The following is a 23,432-nucleotide window of genomic DNA, read 5'->3' as shown; positions in this document are numbered from 1 at the left end:
CTTTTTTTTGCCTTCCTCTGGATCAACCGTGGGTATAGGATTGTAAAAACGTATTTTTTTTATTTTTTTCCCCCCTTTTTTTGGTTGAACTAGATGGACCTGTGTCTTTTTTCAACCAGACTAACTATGTAACTATATAACTAATTTTAAATAAAGAGTTTTGGCTTTACATATAATTTGGGGTCTATATATGAAAGGTTTGTTTTACAAATGCCTCAGCAGTCGTGAAAAGTCACAAAAACACCTGCAATGTTTGTAATATGTAATAAACTGAGGGCAATTAGCGCAAACAATAATGAGTGTAAAATGCATGCTGAACACTATAGGATTCACCAGCCTAAAAAAACAATTAATAAAACAATGTAGTGCAGCGCAAATAGTAAAAGAAAATGTCCTTATAATCTCATAAACAAAGCAATTCGTCTTGGTAGGAAAACGCTGATGTAGTTCCCACGAGCATAGATAATCGCCAAACCAGTAAATAAATGCACTTACCGGACAAGGTGGACCCCTTATTTATAGGAGGTCATATGAGCCTTGGTTCCTCAGGAACTGATTACAACCTGGATCTCATAAAGACACTGATATCCAAAATCCCCCTGTAATCGCACAAGGACTGGATCTGGTCAGTAACATCGCTCTATGGGTTTGCTGATTAGAATCCTCCAATGCGATAAATCATGAGGTAGTCCCAAGTGGAAAAAAAATCCAAAAACAGAAGAAGATCTTCTAAGTGTATACCTTATGGCAATTTATTAAAGAGTTTTACAAAAAGTGATAAAATGTAAAAAGCGCTGAGAAGCGCAACTCGGTATATGAAAGCAATTGGATAAAAACAAAGCTTAACAAATAACAACAGACTGTTCGTGTCCGAACAGCTGAGAAGGCTGCGGGTGACGTCAAAGGCAAAGCTCCGCCCCACTCGGCCATAAGGCAGGAATGGTAGAGTTGTATGAGGACCAACTCTCTCCAACTTTGCATAAGATTGAAGCCAGCCATAGATGGTTTGAATCTCAGCCAGTTCAGCAGGGACCAGCATGTCGTTTTTTTACATGTGATTATTGCCATAGCCGCTAGCAATAATCCTCCCACAGGTAGAACACAATAGCTCTGCGGGAGGCATTGTGTTGATGCCGGAATTAAGTGACTTTCTTTTCTGCAACCCATAGTTGCAGGAAAGAAAATTGCATAATATATGGCCTGCCTTAGCCATACAAGGCTGTATATTAAGCCTGTAGACTAAAGAAAACTACGGTGTTATCAACATTTTTAATCCACAGCCTGTAGGAGAAGAGCTAAATACAGGTGTAAGTTATTAGAATTTCTTTGTTTTATGGTCAGTGTTTCCAATTTACTCTTTCCTTTGTGCTTAGCAAATGGAAACTCCACAGAAAACAAGTTCACTTTTACCCTTTGATGAAGTTAAAAAAAAATTACAATAAGTAAGACTTTCACATTTTTGTGAAGTCCTGTCATTGTCAGCACAAAAACGTGCAAAATAAAAATTTTAGTGTTGCAACTAAGTGTTGCATGAAACCGAAGCCCTTTTTACCCACACACATGCGACTTTCCACGGGACCAAATGAATGCCAGAGGATATGAACCCAGCCTTGGGCATGCCACAAGATCAAGGTAGCCAGCTTGGGTGCATCTGAGCTATAATATATATAAAGATGAGGGTGGGGTAAAAATGTGTTTTGATGCAACAAGTTTTTAATTTTTTATTGTATCAAATGTTATCTCTACTTCCAGCATTTGATATGCTTTACATTGGAAGGTTTGTAAATACATTCAGGTTCTATAAAAAAAAAATGCAGGATGTTTCCAACCTACAAGTGGACCTCAATGTACTGCTTAATTGGGGAACTATGTGGCAAATGAGGTTTAATGTTGTAAAGTTATGCACTTGGGGGCTAAGAATATGCATGCATAATACATACTATGGGGATTACTAGAGGAATCAATGGTGGAGAAGGATCTGGATGTTCTGGTAGATTAAAAGCTTAATAATAGCATGCAATGCCAAGCTGCAGTTTCCAAAGCAAGCAAAGTCCTTTCTTTAATCAAGAGAGGTATAGACTCCAGAGAGAGGGATATCATTTTGCTTTTGTACAAATCATTAGTAAGACCCCATCTAGAATATGCAGTTTAGTTTTGGGCACCGTTCACAAAAGGATATCGGGGAACTGGAGAAAGTGCAGAGAAGGGCAACCAAACTGATAAGAGGCATGGAGTAGATCAGCTATGAGGAAAGATTTGAGGAACTGAATTTATTATCTCTTGAGAAGAGGAGATTAAGGGGGGATATGATCAACATGTATAAATACATATGTGGTCCAAATAGGGAACATGGGGTTGAGTTATTCCTTTAAGGTCATCACAGATGACAAGAGGGCACTCTTTGTGTCTGGAGGAAAAGAGATTTAATCTCCAAATACATAAAGGCTTCTTCACAGTAAGAGCTGTGAAAATGTGGAATAGATTCCTCAAGAGCTGGTTCTTTCCAGCTCAGTAGATTGCTTTACAAAAGGCCTAGATTCTATAACTAGGCCTTTTTCAGCAGCGCGTATCTTGCACAGGAGTTCCTTTGCTCCCCAAATGGAGTAGTGGGGGAGCAAAATGAAACTGATTAGATACTGCGTAGGAGCACAATGTTAGAGTGAAACTGGTTAAAGTCATAGTTGAACCGCTTGAAGTGAACCAAATACTTTGTCCTGCATGGTTGTGGCAAGTGTTACCGATCTCAAATAATAAGGAAGGTAAGCTTTCCATATAAGAGAAGTCATGGTGAGCCTCCAGAAAAACGGCTTGGTCATAAATAGGTATTACAGACATAGTCAAACCTCAAGCTTACTGGCCATATTCTTTTACATGGTCAATATAGGCTCTTTGATGAGTAAAAGTGGACTTTGCATCAAGATGTAAGGTCTGCTTATTCATTAGATCCCCCCATGTAATGTCTGATGGCCAGCTTCTGCCTGTGGTGCCTAGGTGAGGGTGATGTCACAGCCTATCCGGCAAAATCCTAGTTAGGAAGAGGATCCAAAGTCTTTCTAAAAGATGCTCTATCAAAGCTCCAGAGTGTTTTCTCCCAAGATTCATGATCCTCTCAGGACTACCCTGGAAGATCTGTAATGTTACCTTTGTCTAAACACTGCATGTGGAAGCTGGGGTGAATGATTTTTAATTATTATTCTAATGTATGTGTGTGTGTGTGTGTGTGTGTGTGTGTGTGTGTGTGTGTGTATACCATATCTCACAAAAGTGAGTACACCCCTCACATTTTTGTAAATATTTTATTTTACCCTTTTCATATCACAACACTGAAGAAATAACACTTTGCTACAATGTAAAGTAGTGAGTGTATAGCTTGTATAACAGTGTAAATTTGCTGTCCCCTCAAAAAAACGAACACACAGCCATTCATTTATAAACCGATGGCAACAAAAGTGAGTACACCCCTAAATGAAAATGTCAAAATTAGGCCCAATTAGCCATTTTCCCTCTGAGTGTCATGCGACTCATTAGTGTTACAAGGTCTCAGGTGTGAATGGGGAACAGGTGTGTTAAATTTGGTGTTATCGCTCTCACTCTCTGGTCATACTGGTCACTGGAAGTTCAGCATGGCACCTCATGGCAAAGAATTCTCTTAGGATCTGAAAAAAATAATTGTTGCTCTACATAAAGATAGGCTATAAGAAGATTGCCATAACCCTGAAACTGAGCTGCAGTATCGTGGCTAAGACCATACAGTGGTTTAACAGGACATGGCGAGGCCTGTTCAGGTTCCACTCTGAACAGGCCTCGCCATGGTCGACCAAAGGAATTGAGTGCACGTGCTCAGATGTTGTCTTTGGGAAATAGACGTATGAGTGCTGCCAGCATTGCTGCAGAGGTTGAAGGGGTGGAGGGTCAGCCTCAGTGCTCAGATCATACGCCGCACACTGCATCAAATTGGTATGCAATGGCTGTCGTCCCGGAAGGAAGCCTCTTCTAAAGATGGTGCACAAGAAAGCCTGTAAATAGTTTGCTGAAGACAAGCAGACTAACGACACAGATTACTGGAACCATGCCCTGTTGTCTACTGAGACCAAGATAAACGTATTTGGTTCAGATGGAGTCAAGCGTGTGTGGCGGCAACCAGGTGAGGAGTACAAAGACAAGTGTGTCTTGCCTACAGTCAAGCATGGTGTTGGGAGTATCATGGTCTGGGGCTGTATGAGTGCTGTCGGCACTGGGGAGCTACAGTTCATTGAGGGAACCATGAATGCCAACATGTACTGTGACATACTGAAGCAGCATGATCCCCTCCCTTGGAAGACTGGGCCGCAGGGCAGTATTCCAACATGATAACGACCCCAAACAAATCTCCAAGATGACCACTGCCTTGCTAAAGAAGCTGAGGGTAGATGTGATAGGCTGGCCAAGCATGTCTTCAGAAATAAAAAATATTGCACATCTGTGGGTCATCCTCAAACGGAAGGTGGAGGAGCGCAAGGTCTCTAACATCCACCAGCTCTGTGATGTCGTCATGGAGGAGTGGAAGAGGACTCCAGTGGCAACCTGTGTAGCTCTGGTGAACTCCATGCCCAAGAGGGTTAAGGCAGTGCTGGAAAATAATGATGGCCACACAAAATATTGACACTTTGGGCCCAATTTGGACATTTTCACTTAGGGGTGTACTCACTTTTGTTGCCAGTGGTTTAGACATTAATGGTTGTGTGTTGAGTTTTTTGAGGAGACAGCAAATTTACACTGTTATACAAACTGTACACTCACTACTTTACATTGTAGCAAAGTGTCATTTATACAGTGTTGTCACATAAAAAGATATAATAAAATATTCACAAAAATGTGAGGGGTGCACTCAGGGCTGGACTGGGACAAAAATGTGGCCCTGGACTTCATCCAGACCGGCCCAGGGCACAACACATCAGGGCACGGTACATCAGGCCACATCAGGGTACAGAGCCAGGCACATCAGGGCACAAGGCACATCAGGGCACAGCACATCAGGGCACAGCACACCAGGGTACAGAGCCCAGTACATCAGCGTACAGGGCACAACATATCAGGGTACAGTGCCTAATACATCAGCGTACAGGGCACAACATATCAGGGTACAGTGCCCAGCACATCAGCGTACAGGGCACAACATATCAGGGTACAGTGCCCAGTACATCAGCTTACAGGGCACAACATATCAGGGTACAGTGCCCAATACATCAGCGTACAGGGCACAACATATCAGGGTACAGTGCCCAGTACATCAGCGTACAGGGCACAACATATCAGGGTACAGTGCCCAGTACATCAGCGTACAGGGCACAACATATCAGGGTACAGTGCCCAGCACATCAGCGTACAGGGCACAACATATCAGGGTACAGTGCCCAGTACATCAGCGTACAGGGCACAACATATCAGGGTACAGTGCCCAGCACATCAGCGTACAGGGCACAACATATCAGGGTACAGTGCCCAGTACATCAGCGTACAGGGCACAACATATCAGGGTACAGTGCCCAGCACATCAGCGTACAGGGCACAACATATCAGGGTACAGTGCACAGCACATCAGGGTACAGAGTCCAGCACATCAGCTAATAGGGCACAACACATCAGGGCACAGTACATCAGGGTATAGCACATCAGGACACAGAACATCAGAGCACATGACATTGAGGCACAGCACACCGGGGCACAGGACATCAGGGCACATCAGGGCACAGGACATCGGTGCAAAGCACATCGGGGCACAAGGCACATCAGGGCGCATCAGGGCACATAGCACATCAGGGCATGTGGCACATCAGGGCATGGGGCACATCAGGGCACATTGCACATCAGGGCACGGGCACATCAGGGCACGTCAGGGTACGGGGCACGTCAGGGCACGGGGCACATCAGGGCACATCAGGGCACATTATGGCACATCAGGGCACATTATGGCACATCAGGGCACATGGCACATCAGGGCACATTATGGCACATCAGGGCACATGGCACATCAGGGCATGGGGCACATCAGGCCACATGGCACATCAGGGCACAGGGCACATAAGGGCACATCAGGGCACATTATGGCACATCAGGTCACATGATGGGGCACATGGAACATTATGGTGCACATCAGGGCATGGGGCACATCAGGGCATGGGGCACATCAGGCCACATGGTACATCAGGGCACAGGGCACATCAGGGCACGGGGCACATGGCACATCAGGGCACATGATGGGGCACATGATGGGGCACATTATGGGGCACATAGCACATCAGGGCACGGGGCACATCAGGCCACATGGCACATTAGGGCACGGGGCACATGGCACATCAGGGCACATTATGGCACATCAGGTCACATGATGGGGCACATCAGGGCACATTATGGGGCACATTAGGGCACATCAGGCTACATGGCACATTAGGGCACGTGGCACATCGGGGCACATCAGGGCACATAGCACATTAGGGCACATCAGGCTACATGGCACATTAGGGCACGTGGCACATGGCACATCAGGGCACGGGGCACATGATGGGGCACATAGCACATCAGGGCACATGATGGGGCACATAGCACATCGGGGGAAACATGATGGGGCACATAGCACATCGGGGCACATGATGGGGCACATAGCACATCGGGGGAAACATGATGGGGCACATAGCACATCGGGGGAAACATGATGGGGCACATAGCACATCGGGGGAAACATGATGGGGCACATAGCACATCGGGGGAAACATGATGGGGCACATAGCACATCGGGGGAAACATGATGGGGCACATAGCACATTGGGGGAAACATGATGGGGTACATAGCACATCGGGGCACATGATGGGGCACATAGCACATCGGGGCACATGATGGGGCACTTAGCACATCGGGGGAAACATGATGGGGCACATAGCACATCGGGGGAAACATCATCAGGGCACATTGTGAGATCTTACTAGCCAGCATTCAGAGTAGCGCAGGGAGCTTCTGTAGTAATAAGTTCTCTCTCGTGTCATCACGCTGTTCCCCGGCGGCCCTCCTCTCTTCTTGTCTATACCAGATGATCGTACAAGCCAATTGGTATAGACGAGAAGAGAGGAGGGGCCGCCGGGGAACAGCGTGATGACACGAGAGAGAGAACTTACTACTACAGAAGCTCCCTGCACTACTCTGCATGCTGGCTAATCTCGATCTACCAGTCAGGCGCCAGCTGTCGGGGGTTGACGGGTAGATCGATGCGCGGCTGAAAGTGAAACTGGCCCAGACTGAGCCATCGGCCCACCGGGAATCTCCCGGTAGTCCCGATGGCCAGTCCAGCCCTGGGTGCACTCACTTTTGTGAGAAACTGTATATTGTTTTAGTTATACAGCTTTTTTACACCACCTTTCTGAAAAGCTGAAAGAATGAGTGGATCTTGCATTTTGCACATTCCATTTTAAGAATATAAGACATATAATGAAAAAAAGGTGGTGCTATTTTTAATGCTCTATGGCCAGTTGAACTTCACTGGCATGCTGGTATTACATTGGCAATTGTTTAGACCATTGTGAAAACAAATGTCGCTTTGTTCAAAATAAATTGTTGGCAATACGCTTGGCACATAAGGTGCTCTATCACGAGTTAGAAGGGTTTATTAGTTGTGATGCTCCATAGTATTACTTCTGCCAGTTTTTTTTTTTATTTTTTTTTATTAAAAGTGCTAGTGCATCTCAGTGCTTCTAAAATTAACATATTTTCTGTCCCACTGTCTCATTAGACACCTAAGCGACACCAACAAGATAGTTTGCATATATTTTAAAAGGATCTGTATGTACTAAAGAAAATATCTTTGCACATTGTCGCCACTGGAATAAGCAGTTTGAGTGATGTGTCAAGTACAATTGCCTTTTCTTGCTATGTTGAAGAACTTGGACATAAGTTTGTAAAGCTATACCCAGTTCTTAGATAACAGTTCTTGGAAACTTTAGATGTCAGGAGTTCCAGTACTTGTACTATGACTTCTGCTGTCAAAGCCAAACCAGCCAACTGACTAAAAATAATATTAAAATACATTTTAGCCCTTTTTTTCAAATTTCTTTTATAGCATATTCTGTTTCTGATACTTCGCTCTATTCCTTAGTGGTTGATAACATTCCCCGATACTGCTATCATTTCTTAGTTCACTACCACAGATATATGATATTATACGATAATGCAATTTTAGAAGTCACGCATCATAAATGAATAGTCTTCAGCCCTTGAGAATTTTATAAAAGAGGATCTGTCTCTTTGCCCAACCAGAGCAAAGTGATAGAATATCTTTAAAAACCACTCTGACTCACATATTCTCAAGTCTGCCTCACTTCCACACAGCTCTTTTGCTCCATCAAGAATTTCTAGGTTTGGGGAAACATGTGACCTCTACCTATGATGCAGTGCTCAGACCAGAGTGACCAAATGCCTAAACACTGTCACTTGTGATATCATCAACCCCCGTGTAAGCTTCCACACTATCAACATTTAGCTTACACAATGTCAGGAGTCAATGGAACAGAGTGGCAGGGGAGCACAGCCAGCACAGAGAGGGAATAGCTATTTATCTAGCCAGAAATCTTGAGAGTTGATAACTTCCTGTGCTTTATGGCTTTGGACCGCTGTCAGGTAGTATTGTTCCCTGGACTACAAAATGCCTCCCTCTATTATGGAGAAGAGAGGGAGGTTATGTGTAGTCCTAACATGTGTTATATAATCCTAACACACCCCTTTTACTAGTTTGACAACACTGCTCAGTACAGTTCCGTTGTCATCCAAGGACAAGAAGTGAGTTTATGGTAGGATTACCAGGTTAAATAAAGGAGAAAAGGATGAAAAAAGAAAATGAATGTAGCCACCACATCTAAGCATGGGGAGGCTGCAATACTATCAATTTTTGCTATTGGGTTTATACACTCTTTAAGAATCCCTATTTTCACAGTTCAGGTAACCCGGTGTCTGTTATTATCAGCCCTTAACCTGTTATAGTGCTGTTTTCATCAGCCTGAAATCTGTCTAAAAAAGTATGCTAGGTATACACATTAGGTGCACTGAGCAAATGAATGCATGCAAATGTATGAGCATAAATGAACTGACATTTCTACCTCTGGCATGGAGGAGCGTTGAAATGAATGAGGTGTTGTGCATACTCATTAAATCTCCCTGATTTGAAAAAAAAAAAAACATTAATATAGTCCCATCCAACTCTATATAACAACTGAGTAAAGTATTCATTCACTTTCACTAGCCTCTGCCCTTAAGCCTCATTTGTCTACTACAGTCATACAAAATATAAATCCCCATTAGGGCCAGTTTGAACAGAAGTTGGTTTACCTTCCAGTATGGTGTTCAACAAGTAGACAAGACCTAAATTAAACTAGGCAGGGTGTATAAACTCAATGCTAATATTCTTCTCGTTCTCAAAAACACAGCTGACCACTCAAAATGTATTTACTGGCCACTCATGAATACAGGTGATTTTTAAGCACTGACCTCCCACTGCCTCTATTCCCTTAGCTGCAATGAAAATGGACCTACAGGGTACTCCTTAACATAAATAAAGAACTCCAGCTCTTTCCATTAGACAGAAAACTCTGCTCAGTTCAGGATTGATGTGGGAGCACATTGAGGGCCTGTGTTAACAAACTTCAAAGGGCAAATGCAACATGCTTTTGAAACCAGCTTGAAACAGTTCTGAGATTATTCAGAGTTTGTTGAAGGTGCAGTTGACCTGCATATACCTGCTTCAGCTCCTGAAAAGCCTGCCATTACTGACCCTATTATCTCTTTTTCTGCAAGTCAAATATGTTCAGGGGCATATGAAAGAAGAATAGGCGTGATTCTCACCTTCTGGGACAAATGCAGGAGCCATTGGAGTGGTATCTTCATCTCCCAAGAACTTTGAAGCAACTGTGGTGGGCCAGTGGCTTGCTCTTTCCAGCATACTAATAACTCCTTGGTGCTCTTTGGACTTTTCCATGCCTTGCTTTGTGCTATGTTCCTCCACTGTGCTGGGTGTAAAGGGGGAAATCGGATTCTGATGCACAGTCTCTTTCTCCCTTCCAAAGTTTTTGTTATTTTGGTCATCTTGAGTATTAGAATTCCACAAAGGAGTCTGTGCATCCCATTTTCCAAGCGTCCTTTCTGAAGCATTGTCTCCCATCTTTACAAAAGGAATGTGATTAGGTCCTATTTCAATGCTGTTGGTTAATGGGTCACTTCTATTAAAGGCAAAACAATTTCTGTCTATTACACCTAAAAAGGAAAAATAAACAATTAAAATACTGTCTGCATTAAAACCTGTCTCTACCTATACATAAATATATAAATATAAATATATATATATATATATATATATATATATATATTACAAAAATGTAAATGTATTTTATTGGGATTTTATGTGATAGACCAGCACAAAGTGACACATAATTGTGAAGTGGAAGGAAAATAATAAATGGTTTTCAAAATTTTTAAAAATAAATATATGAAAAGTGTGGCGTGCATTTGTATTCAGTCCCCCTGAGTAAATACTTTGTAGAACTACCTTTATTTTTAATTATAGCTGCAAGTCTTTTTTGGTATGTTGCTATAAGCTTTGCACATCTAGAGAGTGACATTTTTGCCCATTCTTCTTTTGAAAATAGCTCAAGCTCTGTCAGATTGAATGAAAAGCATCTGTGAACAGCAATTTTCAAGTCTTGCCACAGATTCTCAATTGGATTTAGGTCTGAACTTTGACTGGGCTATTCTAACACATGAATATGCTTTGATCTAAACCATTCGATTGTAGCTCTGGCTGTATGTTTAGGTCATTGTCCTGCTGGAAGGTGAACCTCCACCCCAGTCTCAAGTCTTTTGCAGACTCTAACAGGTTTTCTTGTAAGATTGCCCTGTATTTGGCTCCATCCATCTTCCCATAAACTCTGATCAGCTTCCCTTTCCTTGCTGAAGAAAAGTATCCCCACAACATGATGCCACCACCACCACCACCATGTTTCACGGTGGGGATGGTGTGTTCAGGGTGATGTGCAGTGTTAGTTTTCCACCACACACAGCGTTTTGCTTTTAGGCCAAAAAGTTCAATTTTGGTCTCATCTGACCAGAGCACCTTCTTCTACATGTTTGCTGTGTCCCCCACATGGCTTCTCGCAAACTGTAAACAGGACTTCTTATGGATTTCTTTCAACAATGTCTTTCTTCTTGCCACTCTGGCATAAAGGCCAGATTTGTGGAGTGCACAACTCTAAGTTGTCCTGTGGACAGATTCTCCCACCTGAGCTGTGAATCTCTGCAGCTCCTCCAGTTACCATGGGCCTCTTGGCTGCTTCTGTCAGTTTAGGTGGATGGCCATGTCTTTCTAGGTTTGCAGTTGTGCAATACTCTTTCCATTTTCGGATGATGGATTAAACAGTGCTCTGTGAGATGTTCAAAGCTTGGAATATTTTTTTATAGCCTAACCTTGCTTTAAAATTTTTCCACAACGTTATCTCTGACCTGTCTGGTGTGTTCCTTGGCCTTCATGTTGCTCTTTGTTCACTAACAAACCTCTGAAAGCTTCACAGAACAGCTGTATTTATACTGAGACAAAATTACACACAAGTGGACTCTGTTTACTAATTAGATGACTTCTGAAGGCAATTGGTTCCACTAGATTTTACTTAGGGGTATCAGAGTAAAGGGGGCCTAATATAAACGCATGCAACACTTTTCACATATTTATTTGTAAAAACCATTGTGAAAACCATTTATCATTTTCCTTCCACTTTACAATTATGCGCCACTTTGTGTTGGTCTATTACATAAAATCCCAATAAAATCCATTTATGTTTTTGGTTGTAAGTTGGCAAAATGTGGAAAACTTCAAGGGGTATGAATACTTTTTCAAGGCACTGTTATATATTAGGATCAGTCTACAAAAGGTATTTCAAGTTTGGATACATGCCATAGGGCTGATTCCCCCACTGGCTTCTTGTAGCTTTTCAGACTGCTGCAAGATGTCTATGCCCTAAAATCAACAGATATATTTACTTACCATGTCCATCATGAGGGGTCTCAATCGCTCTATTGACATTTTTTATAGTGGTTGTTTTTATATTGATGATTATGGAAAAAGAAATGACAAACGTAAGACTCTATGTTAAGATGTGCAGAGCTGTCAACTTGAGTGGGAAATCACACACACATATAAAAAAAGCAATGTGTAATCAGAATTGCTATTTATTAGGTCATAAGACTTTATACCACCAATCAACAGACATACATGGATGGATCCAAATATGTCCGGTCCCTGCTGAACCAGACGAATTTCAATCCATGTATGGGTTGTAGAGAAGTCGATCTACCTACGACTGACTTCTGTACAACCACCCTGTTGGATTTTCCCCACTCAATCAGTGCTGCAGGCTACAGACTGCAGTGCTGATCAGTGTATTCTGGCAGTGGGGATGTTTTCCTGCTGTCAAAATACAATAGCTCAGCAGTGAGAAATCCCCCATCCACCTGGAATGTGTGGATGGGGTAATGAAGAGGCGGGGGTGGTTTAATTCAACCCACTGGTTAAGCAAAAAAAACTGACACATCTATGGGCTGCTTTATTCTGCTGCTGCTCTTGCAGTGTCTAATAAACATGCTGGGGGGCAAGGTAGTGTCAGCAATTCTAACAGTGGTGTTATCTGCCTGGCTGTACTGTGTAATAGGGCTGTGTAAGTGTCTAGACATAATGCATAGAGCTGTAAATGCTTTGGCAGGTAAAACTGTTCCCTTAGGCCTCTTTCACATGGACGATCCGTATGTCCGTTTTTCATCCTTCCGTCTTCGGATGAAAAACGGACATACATTCATCCCTATGGAGCGTCGGATGTCAGCGGTGACATGTCCGCTGACATCCGACCCCACTCCGATCCGAAAAGTGTAACGGAGGAAAAACCTACTTTTCCATACGTTTTCGGATCGGATCGGGTGACGACGGACACTACGGTCCGTCATCATCCGATCCCCCCATAGGGGAGAGCGGCGCTCTGACAGGTCTGTCGCTGCACAGCGTGCAGCAATGCACCTGTCATCTTCCTGCTCAGCGGGGATCGGCGGAGCGATCCCCGCTGAGCCAGCGGATGTTCACGGGGCGGATCATCACTGATCCGCCCCGTGAGAGAGAGGCCTTATTTGTATTCCATCTGTGTATTTAGAAGTTAACATTGAATTAAAATGTAATACTTAATTACCTAAGAAAAACAGAAAACTGTTTTTAAGAATATCTTCCTTGAGCTCTTCATTGATCCTTCCCACTAGGGGCTGCCCACCATCCTCAGATATTTAGTTGGGTCTGGTACAGCTCGGCCCCTGGGAGAAATCTTCATTTGACAACTATTTTGCTTTGGCATGGTGGGCTATATCTAATATATACTGTATGTAAAGTTTCTTCACATGTACTTGGGCCATAGGGAGTCTCAGATTTTTCTATAGTGAAGTTATGTATGAAGGGCTGATTGGGGATTTATTTCTGGTCTACAGCCGTCTTTTATCTTCCAACCTTCCTCAAAAGGTTGCTACTCTTCTATAACCCCCACCCTGGCCATCCTCCCTCCATTACTTTAAGATGTACATGTTTTACCAATCCCCCCCCCCCCAGAAAATAAAGAAAAGAAAATTTGGGAATGGCAATTGCTCACCTTGAAAAAAGTATCTAAACTGTGTTTGTCTACTACGAACTTAACTTTCTACGTATGTTATACTTTTGCTCAGTGATGCTAATTTGGTAGTAATCTCTTATAACTCTCTTTAATCTGTTATGTACCGTACTGTGAAAACTGGTACCAAGTTGTTCCACTTTTTCTGTAATGCAATGCCATTTCTTGTAAATAAAGAATTTATTAAAAAAGAATAGAATCAGGTCTCCTGCCATGCTTAACGGGGCTGTGCTGGGTGGAAGAGTAGCATAAATCCCAGAACTGGATGTACAAAACACAATCTTCTTGGCAGATAAAACAGCTCCCTAATCTGTATTTTAACTGTGCATATTGCTGCTTGCCTGGTGTTCAACTATAAGCTTGATGCATGTAAATGAATTTAGATATTGAAAAGTTACATAATCTAATTATACCCTACAATCATTTCTATAAAACAAAGACGTATATTAACAGTTTCAAGTTATTCTTTCAAATAATGTAATGAAAAGCCACATTACCAGGCTTGAAAATAACAGGTTACCTTCATTTCTATATCTCAAGGTGTTCTCAGTGAATCTAATATATTGTTTCAATGGGCAATTACCTTTATCCCACTTGTGATTGCACATAATGATACGGTGTCATTTTACTTTAATTGCAATTAGATTACTGTAGCTCATTCAGTTTCCTGAACTGAGATAACATTTCCTCTTCATCAGCCTTTAAATGTCATGTATTTTAAGATTATCTTGCTCAGTACTGGTGTTTGAAAGGGCATCGTTCTGCCACTTTGTATATTTAGAAACCGGCTATGCGGAAAATGGTGCTACCCATGTTTGTTGTATGAAATTTATTTGTCATGTAGGATAATTAAAAAACTCCAACCCTGTGTGGGTTGCATATTGCTTTAACCAATAATAACGTTTGTGCCTGCACACAATACAGCTGTTGTGACAGCTTTCCGCTTTCCCTTTAGTGGAACTAAAGCCATAAAGCAAATTAAATGATTTGTATGGCGCTCTTGAGTCCATGCTATAATCTAATATCCGTTTTCTTTTGAAAAAAAAAAAAAAAGTAAATAAAAAAGCTTTTTAAATTTAATCAGTCTTGCTTCTGCCATAACTCACTTTCAATCTTGTGTGTAAATATATCCTAGGCATTTCATGGTAAACTATTTTTAGCTATGCCCTGTTAAAATGAGAAATACAATTCTAGGAGAAGGCAACAATTTGTTTTTTTACTTCCTTTTTCAAGAACTGCTGGGAGGGAAATGGAAGCACTGACTCTGATGTCATTGACTGCAGTTAGAATAACATGCTTGGGGTTAGAAAAATATTAAATGTCATTACTTTATCATATATCAATTTATCAGCTGCCTCCATTCATTATAAATGGTCCTTTGTGTAATAAAATATTAGCTGTATCTAAAAAAAAGACTAAAGACATTAATACAACATAGTAAAAATCTTTAAAATGTAAAGTAGAATTATGGGCAAAATTGAAAAATTGCAGATATGCTGCAGTCTGCCACGGTTTACTGGTTTAATTATCTGTTGATCCTGCCAGTAAATTAGTTGATTCTCCACACGCTTTAACAGGGTGATACTGTTGTGTGTTCTGCATTGAAATGAAACAGCAGCATTCTACCTAACCAGACTTTGTTAAGATCTATATAGAAATAACTTGCATCTGCTTGTATAGCTCTGGATACAAAAGCAAAGCATGTGTAGAGATACAATGAATTCTGCAAATAAACATGTCCAGGAAGTCCTCAGAAGCTTGCATCATGCAATATATACTCTTTGGCAAATATGTTTTGAGTTTGTTGGTGGGTGAAATCTACTTAGGCGGGTGATGCTGATGACTGGGGTCTGCTATTGGTTATATCAAACAAGGGATTTTGCATACTAAAAGAGAAGCAACCACTAATATGTAATTGTCCCACATTCAAAAATGTTTGTAATGCAACCAGACAACCTTCCCCCTTTCTTTTCTCCATAAAATTAAGGACCCAAGTTCGACCGATATTTAAAAACGTTAGCCAGTTTGTAACAGACTGAGACCTATCCCTCAAATAACGAAATATGGTTGCCAATCACCAACGGCATCTCTTGCAGACTATGGTGGTCAGATACCATCACCAGAATTTCTAAGTCTGTACAGCTGATGCAATTCAAAATAATAATTTTCTACTGCTTCTGGTAGAATAATGAACAAATGGCGAATCCATCTGTGATACATAGAAACAAAGAACTGCAGGAAAATCTCAACTATGGAGGCCTTGAGAGATACAGTAGAATTAAGAGGGCAATCCAGCTTATGGTATTGGTGCCTTTGCAGAACTGAAAGATGAGTTCTAAGCAGAACGACCATTATAGAAGACCTGTACTGAGGAAGTATGAAGGCTGCCATGTTTAAACTCTTACACTGAAAATATCAGTTCCTTGGCTTCATAAGAAACACTGCACACTGCCACACTCCAAATTCTTTCACTTTACTGCCTATTAATAAGAAGTCACATACTTCCATTTGAGCTCCTCTGACATACAAGGTGTGTCTATTAAATAACAAGACTGTGATCCCACCTAGTAAACAAAGCAGTCAAAACTGGTTATAACTGCATGCGTGGTAAACTCGAACATGTTTGAACCTGCATGACAAGCAGCAACACTCTATGACATTCAGTTAATTGTAAATCGCCACTTTGCTTGGTTGTGTTTTCTGTAGTGTGCCGAAAAAATGCTAAGATTAAAAGTTGAACAAAGTGTCAATTTGAAATTTTTTGTAAAATTGCACAAAACACCAACAGAATGTTTTCAAATGCTTATTACAGCTTATGGAAACAACGGCCTGTCTTGTGCGCATGTGCTTGAGTGGCACAAAAGATTCAGCGAGGGACTGAGAATGAATTCCCAAAAGTTAAATCATTGCTTAAAGGGACACGTTTAAAAATCAGTTGATGCTGTAAAGAAGAAAACGGAAAAAGCTGACAGAAATTTTCTCCATGCCTTCGAACAGTGGAAAACAAGACTGCAGCAATGTATTAGTGCAAATGGGGAATATATTGAAGGGGACAAGCATTACATTTGTAACACATATAAATAAAGCTGAGTTATTTAATCAGTCTCGGTATTTAATAGACACACCTCGTACAGTATTTTACCCTTAGTTTGACTTAGATCCTCTGATTAGACCCAGCTTAAAGTGATATTAAAGTCTTGTTTTTTTTGTTTAAAAATAACAAACATGTTATATTTACTTGCAGTGGTTTTGCAGAGAGCAGCCCAGATCCTCCTCTTCTCGGGTCCCTCATCAGTGCTCCTGGACCCTCCCTCCTGCCGAGTGCCCCCACAGCAAGCAGCTTGCTCTGGCGGCACCCGAGCCGAGCTGCTGCTCTGTGTGTCCATTCAGACACAGAGCCGCAGCTCGGCCCTGCCACCTCTCTCTTCTCATTGGCTCACTAGCTTTGATTGACAGCAGCAAGAGCCAATGGCACCCACTGCTGTGTCTCAGCCAACCAGGAGGGAGAGTCCTGGACTGCCAAGGCTCTAGTGCAACATTGCTGGATCGAGATGGGGCTTAGGTATTAGGGGGGCTGCTACACACAGACGGTTTTTTATTTTAATGCATAGAATGCATTAAGATAACAAATAAAAAACCTTCTGCCTTTAGAACCACTTTAAATGCATTAGAGGGTGGGGCTTAGGTGGAAGTATGTGACTTCTTATCAAAAAACGGAAAAGCAGAAAAATCTGGAGTATTCAAGTCTCTTTTAAAGTATGCTTTAATTGGTGCGGACAGACCTGTGGTGGTGCCACCACCCCTGGGGAAAGGCAGAACTGACATACTGATTTATTATGAGTTATTCATTTAAAACAAATGTAGAGCAGACACTCTGAGTTAACTATGGATTTCCTGATTTCCAAGACAGTGACTCCAAATTGTAAAGCCAAAGACAGGCAATTAGAATTTTCAGAAAGAGATCAGAAATGGCAGCCTCCATATTTCTCTCAGTGTTCTGTTCTAGTCTCAATAAAAATACAATTGTTTTTGTTAGGAACGAAAAAGGGAACTCATGGAATGTGTACTTCATGAAGTCAGCATGTTTCCCCCATGCCGATGATCTGAATTCCCACTGACTAAAGTATCTTCCCCAGCATGGAGAAATGTGCAAATCACTAAAAATGGGCAAATTCTCAGGAACCACTAAAATCAGAAGGATGTTTTCTTAATTACTATTCATACATATGCATTATATATGCTTGCAATTTTCCCAGTTACGCTAAGTTTGGATTGTCCTTGTTAAAAATTGTGAGTTAACTATCTTTTCAATTATTCCATTGAATATTTTTTTTCAAAGTTGTCAAATTGTAGGTGCTGGTAGGTCTAAATGGCTGACAGCTAAATACACAGCAAAATAAAATAAGTATATCGAAGCGGTTTATAGGGACAAATATATTAATATATCTATAGATTTAATGTATATATTAACGCATACCTAAATCTAAAACTTTTATTTTACTTTAGATAGAGTAGAGAAGAGTTAAAGCTGCTGTCAGTTTTTTTGCCACCTGTGTTTCAAAAGGGAGATTTTCCTTTACTGCCTGTCCTGTAGACTCAACAGGAAATGAGAGCATAACTTTCTAATGTGATAAAAAAAACCTCTTAGACAGTCGTTATGGGAACAAGTGTACCCATTGGAAGATTTCCCTTCTTTTTCTGTATTGGTAGGTGGTGAATTATAGGAAGGTTGTAACTATAGACTTCAGGCAGTCATACATAACTAAACCCTAACAATACACTTCCCTTGCTGTGCTTTGGTTTGTTAAATATATAATAAAAAGCTTTATGTTATATCTGTTAGATAAGAGCAAAATAATTGCCAACATTCTGTGCTCTCTGCATGGGGAAGGCGTTCTGCAGTCCTAACACTATTCCAGTCCTGAGGTGGCTCACAAAATCTCTGACAATGTTTCCAGTGGTGCTCACAGAATCCCTGCCAGGACTTCCTGAGCTCCCTGAAATGGCATGTCTTCTGACCCAGAGGGGTATTTAACCATTAGCCCTGGATATGGCTGGTACTGTGTCCTCTTGCCAGCTACCCTGCATTCTGCAAGAGCATTATACTATACAGCTGATTGACTGGTTTCTTGCTGACCCGGATTGACCAGAATACTCTCTCATCTGCCACCTGCCCCACGACCTTTACTTGAACCTGACCTCTCTTCTGCTGTCTTGCCCTTTGTCAACCTGGATTGCCATGACCTCTCATCTGCTGTCTTACCATTGTCCACCCCTGCCTGAATCCAACCATTCTCCAGTTACTCCCTGGTGTTACATCTCCACATTATAGCTTCTCTTTTCTCACTCAGCCCTTGGTGGGGCAATCTAGAGGGCCATGACCTGGTACCAGCATAACAACTCTACTGTCAGAAGCTCTGGTGAAAACTCTGCCTCGGGTGAGCGTACATCACCTACAAGAGTGGGGTTGCCATAACATCTTCCATGCACTGTAGAAGGCTTGGAGCTACTTTAAAGAAATATGTAGATATGCTGCAGATTCTGTAGAAATGTAAATATTGTCTCTGATGTGTTTAATCAATGTATTGTTTTGCATGGTTAGATAAAAAGTAAGATGAGAATATGCATTATGTAGTTTCAGTGCATTACCTAAGGTCTTGTCCTTTAATACAAAAAATATTCCATTGGTTTCAATTACATCGTTTTTCTTTGTATGAAACCTGGAAGTGATTTTACTTAAATTTAAACAAGTAGGATTCCTTCATAAGAAGTCTCTAACCTATTCGTTCATAGTCCTTTTGAAGTACTTGACTGATAAGTCCAGATGAAGCAAAGGTTAATCACCACTGAGAAAACCTTAGTGATGCTAACAGACAGCAGGTAGGTGAAAGTAAAGTGAAAACTGGTTTCACATGCTGAGGAAGTGACTGAGTAGGACTATGAAGGTTGTTCGCATTCAGGTGACTTCAATTATACTCTTGTCCCGTTAATGCTGTTCTGCAACTTATTTAAAGGAAATATGTAATACCTTTTCGCTTTTTTTTTTCTCAGACATGCAATACACGTAAGTGTGATCTGTTTCGGGAACTAAATTAGAGGCACATCCCTGGATTAAAGTAAGGCGAGTGTAATTATGTGCATCTAATTTCACCCCTCTGATCTAGAGATCCTTGCAGTACCAACAATGCCATATGGCAAGTGATTGTATTCTGAATTAAATACAAATAAAAACAATTTAGTTGTTTTTTAAAAAAGAAAAATAAATAGAATTTTAAAACTAGGAAAAGAAACATTCTTTTTGGCCTCCAGACTTTGCCTGTGGTAATAAGTAGTAATGTAATTATCAAAAGAATACGGAATAGAAGGATCAAAATGTATTTGAAAAAACTAGGGAAATAAAGCGATACCCTTACCCTTAGGCTCCAACGTGGCCCCCATTAGGGATATCTTGAATCTTGCTTTTCTGATTTGAATTACCTGAGAGTTAGGCAAACTCTTTTCAAAAATAGGTTCAGAAGCAGACTAATTTCTACCCTATGTAGTGGGTCATGTTGGAGAGTCTGTGCCACAATACAAGTGCTGGAATGACCAGAATTGGTTAGTCACATTTACTAGTGTAAATGTAAAACTTGCTCCCACCCCTCCATTATTTCTCCCCTGGACTAACTGAGAGGCCTTTATCCCTCACTGTATACCAGCTACTCTCATGGATGTTGGCTCCATGTTCTCTCCTTTGGTGCTTTGCATCTGCACACACAAATCCTTTATACTCTGTTAAAGATATTCCACAGTTTCCCGATAAGGCAGGTGGAATACCTATAAAATGCGTCAAAGATTAAATACACCATACCCCCAGGGATGGAACTGTCAGCTATACAACTTAAAGGAATATACTTCTTTATTGATACGCATTTTAGTAATAAAGCTCTGGGGTAATGGAATGGTTGTATCAGTGGACAAGTATTTATGTATGTACTAGATAGAAATCTATGATCTTAAGTGAAGGGTTAATTTATGGAGACCCTATTGAAAGGGAATGGGCATATGTTATGTACTTTTCATTTTATATTTTAAGGTGTTTTTGATGAGAACCAGAGCCTCTGTTGAAAAAAGAAAGGAAGTTTTATATGAACACTACATTTGCATGTCATATTGTATAAAGTGTACCTAAAATGTCCCATTTTGTTTCTGGTTGCTTATAGTGATACAAACACAAGTTTGGCACTGCCAGGGTAGGTAGGGCCCAACTGTAACTCAATCAATATAAGTATGCCCATAGATGCTACCGTGTTGCCTTAGAGCCGGTTCACACTGGGGCGACTTGTCAGGCGACCTAGCCGCCTGACAAGTCGCCTCCCGTTCTGTACAATGGAACCGTTCTAATCGGAGCGACGCAAGTCGCTCCGACTTAGAAGAAAGGTTCCTGTACTACTTTGGGGGCGACTTGCATAGACTTCTATACAGAAGTCGTCTTGCAAGTCGCCCTGGCAGTCGTGTGCAGGTCGCCTCGGTGAGGCAACCTGCAAGTCGTGCCACTTCTAGTGTGAACCGGCTCTTAAGGACGAGGAGATGCTGCACACCAAATCACTGGGAATCGAGTCATCTGTCCATACCAGGTGGGTAGGCGGTGGGTAAATCATGACAAACACATTTTATTTACTGATTAGGCTTCCTTGATCATTCAGACTTTCAAGGCAGGAGGTACATCCAATGAACTTCAATGTATTGGCACTTTTTTAACATTAGGTTTTCCTATACAGGAGAGAAGCAAGAAACCTGCATTATGTAGTCAACAGCCCTAACAGGTGTGCTCCAGTATCATCAAATTACCAACAAAAGGAAGTAGACTGGTTAACTACTCCTGGATGAAAAACAGAAGTACAAACAGGTATAAATGTAGCTTTTATGCACCTTAAAGCTTAATTTTTCAATTTTGACTGCAGTGTTCTAGTATACAACAAACAGTTTATTGCAGCAATAGAATATCCAGGGTCGGTGCTAGACTATTTTGCACCCCAGACAAGACCAGCTACTTGCACCCCCCAAAAAAAACAAAGACTGCAAATGCAGTCTGTGCAGGGATTCTTTCTCACCTTGCCAACGTTAGTTCCGGGTGAAGACTGACTAGGAAGCTGGGGGGAAGTGATGTTGTGCATAGCATGGCTTGCGTGGCACCTCATTGGTTGGATACCTCTTCACATATTGGTTAAAGTTTGCAGGAGACAGTTTCATCTCCAGCTAATATCATCCAATCCTGCAGCGGTATACAGAACATTGGCATAGTGTGTGGGGAACGGGGCAGTCATCGGAAATTTTGGGGCCCCTTACACAGCTTTAGACCTGGGCCCCCCAGGCTTGAACCCCATTGAAGTTTACCCCTTTCATAAGGGTCCCCAAAGATCCCCCCTTACATCAGGGTCCCCAGAGTCCTCCTTCTTTTCATCAGTGTCCCCAGAGTCATCCCTCCCTTACATCAGTGTTCCACGGAGTCCCCGCTCCTTAAATCAGGGTCCCCCCATTACATCAGGGTCCCCAGAGTTCACCCTTACATCAGAGACCCTGCTTTTATTAGGGCCCCGAAAGTCTCCCCTAATATTAGGATCCCAAATTCCCCCCTTACATCAAGGCCCCCAGAATCTCCCCTTACCTCATGGTTCCCAGGGTCCTCCCTTCTTAAATCAGGGACCCCAGAGTTCCTCCTTACATCAGAGTCCCCCTTTCATTATGATCCCCAAAGTCACCCCCTTACATCAGGATCCCCAGAGCCCCCTTACATCAGGTTCCTTAAAGCAACCTTCAACCAGGGTCCCTAAAGCACCCTTACATCAGGGCCCTTAAAGTGACCTTACATCAGGTTCCCAAAAAAAACCCTTACATCATGGTCCCTAGAGCCCATTCCCTTTCAATAGGGTCTCCAAAGTTAGCAGTGTAGAGCAGGGTAGGGTAAGGAGAGTGGAGAGGTTTAAAAGAATAGTTGGGGTAGTGGACGGGGAAGATCCGTTCCTTCTCATTGCAGCAGTCGGCTACAGGACAGGTGGAAGCTGGAAGGCTGGGCACTGGGACTGGATAGGTTTGGAAGAGGAACTTCCTCCTCCTCTGAAGGCCAGGGCCTGGGGGAGGGGCAAACACTTGATTGGTTGCTAGGACATTGGCGGTCCAAGCAACCAAACCCTAGCACTGAGAACAGTGGGCGGCGGCGGTGGTGGATGCTGTCAGCCTCTGTACATTGTAATCCTGTGGGTATAATTGAGAAAAAGGCGCCACTACTGAAAATACTGCCACTGCGCCTCTGGATAGATACAGAGTATGTGGAAGCTGCCACTTAAAAGGGTCAAATATAAAAGCTGAATTTTAACTACTGGTCAATCTGGGATAATAACACAAAGTCAAAATAGCGGCGCTAAATGTTTGTGCACAAGGAGTATTAAATCCCCTAAAGTGACATGTGACTCACAATTTACAAATGAGAATATAACTGACATGTGCTAAAATATAATAAATGCTATAGCAATAAATTGACAAATAGCACTAAACACCCTGTGACAAGTGAAGTGATATGATGTAGCTAGTGAAGCTAGTGAAAAAAAAAAAAAAATTTTTTTTTCAAAATATAAAAAATAAAGTCCATAAAATATTGAAGAGGATCTATAGTCGATGTGAAGATCTTTTAATCCATTCACCACACCAATGTGTCTGTGATTCCACTCCCCTAAAGAAACGCACTCACC

General features: G+C 41.8%; 1 protein-coding gene across 1 annotated transcript in view; it reads right to left on the bottom strand.

The window, feature by feature from the left end:
* Window positions 1–23,432, bottom strand: part of CORIN (corin, serine peptidase) — a 365,126-nt gene that overhangs the window by 232,630 nt on the left and 109,064 nt on the right. Inside the window, exon 3 of the mRNA XM_073608485.1 lies at window positions 9,863–10,270. Coding sequence (XP_073464586.1) covers window positions 9,863–10,270 — 408 coding nt within the window. The remainder of the gene's footprint in view (window positions 1–9,862; window positions 10,271–23,432) is intronic.

Source organism: Aquarana catesbeiana, linkage group LG01, assembly GCF_042186555.1.
Source record: "Aquarana catesbeiana isolate 2022-GZ linkage group LG01, ASM4218655v1, whole genome shotgun sequence".
Taxonomy (NCBI): Eukaryota; Metazoa; Chordata; class Amphibia; order Anura; family Ranidae; genus Aquarana; species Aquarana catesbeiana.
This window is presented reverse-complemented; position numbering and strand designations above follow the sequence as displayed.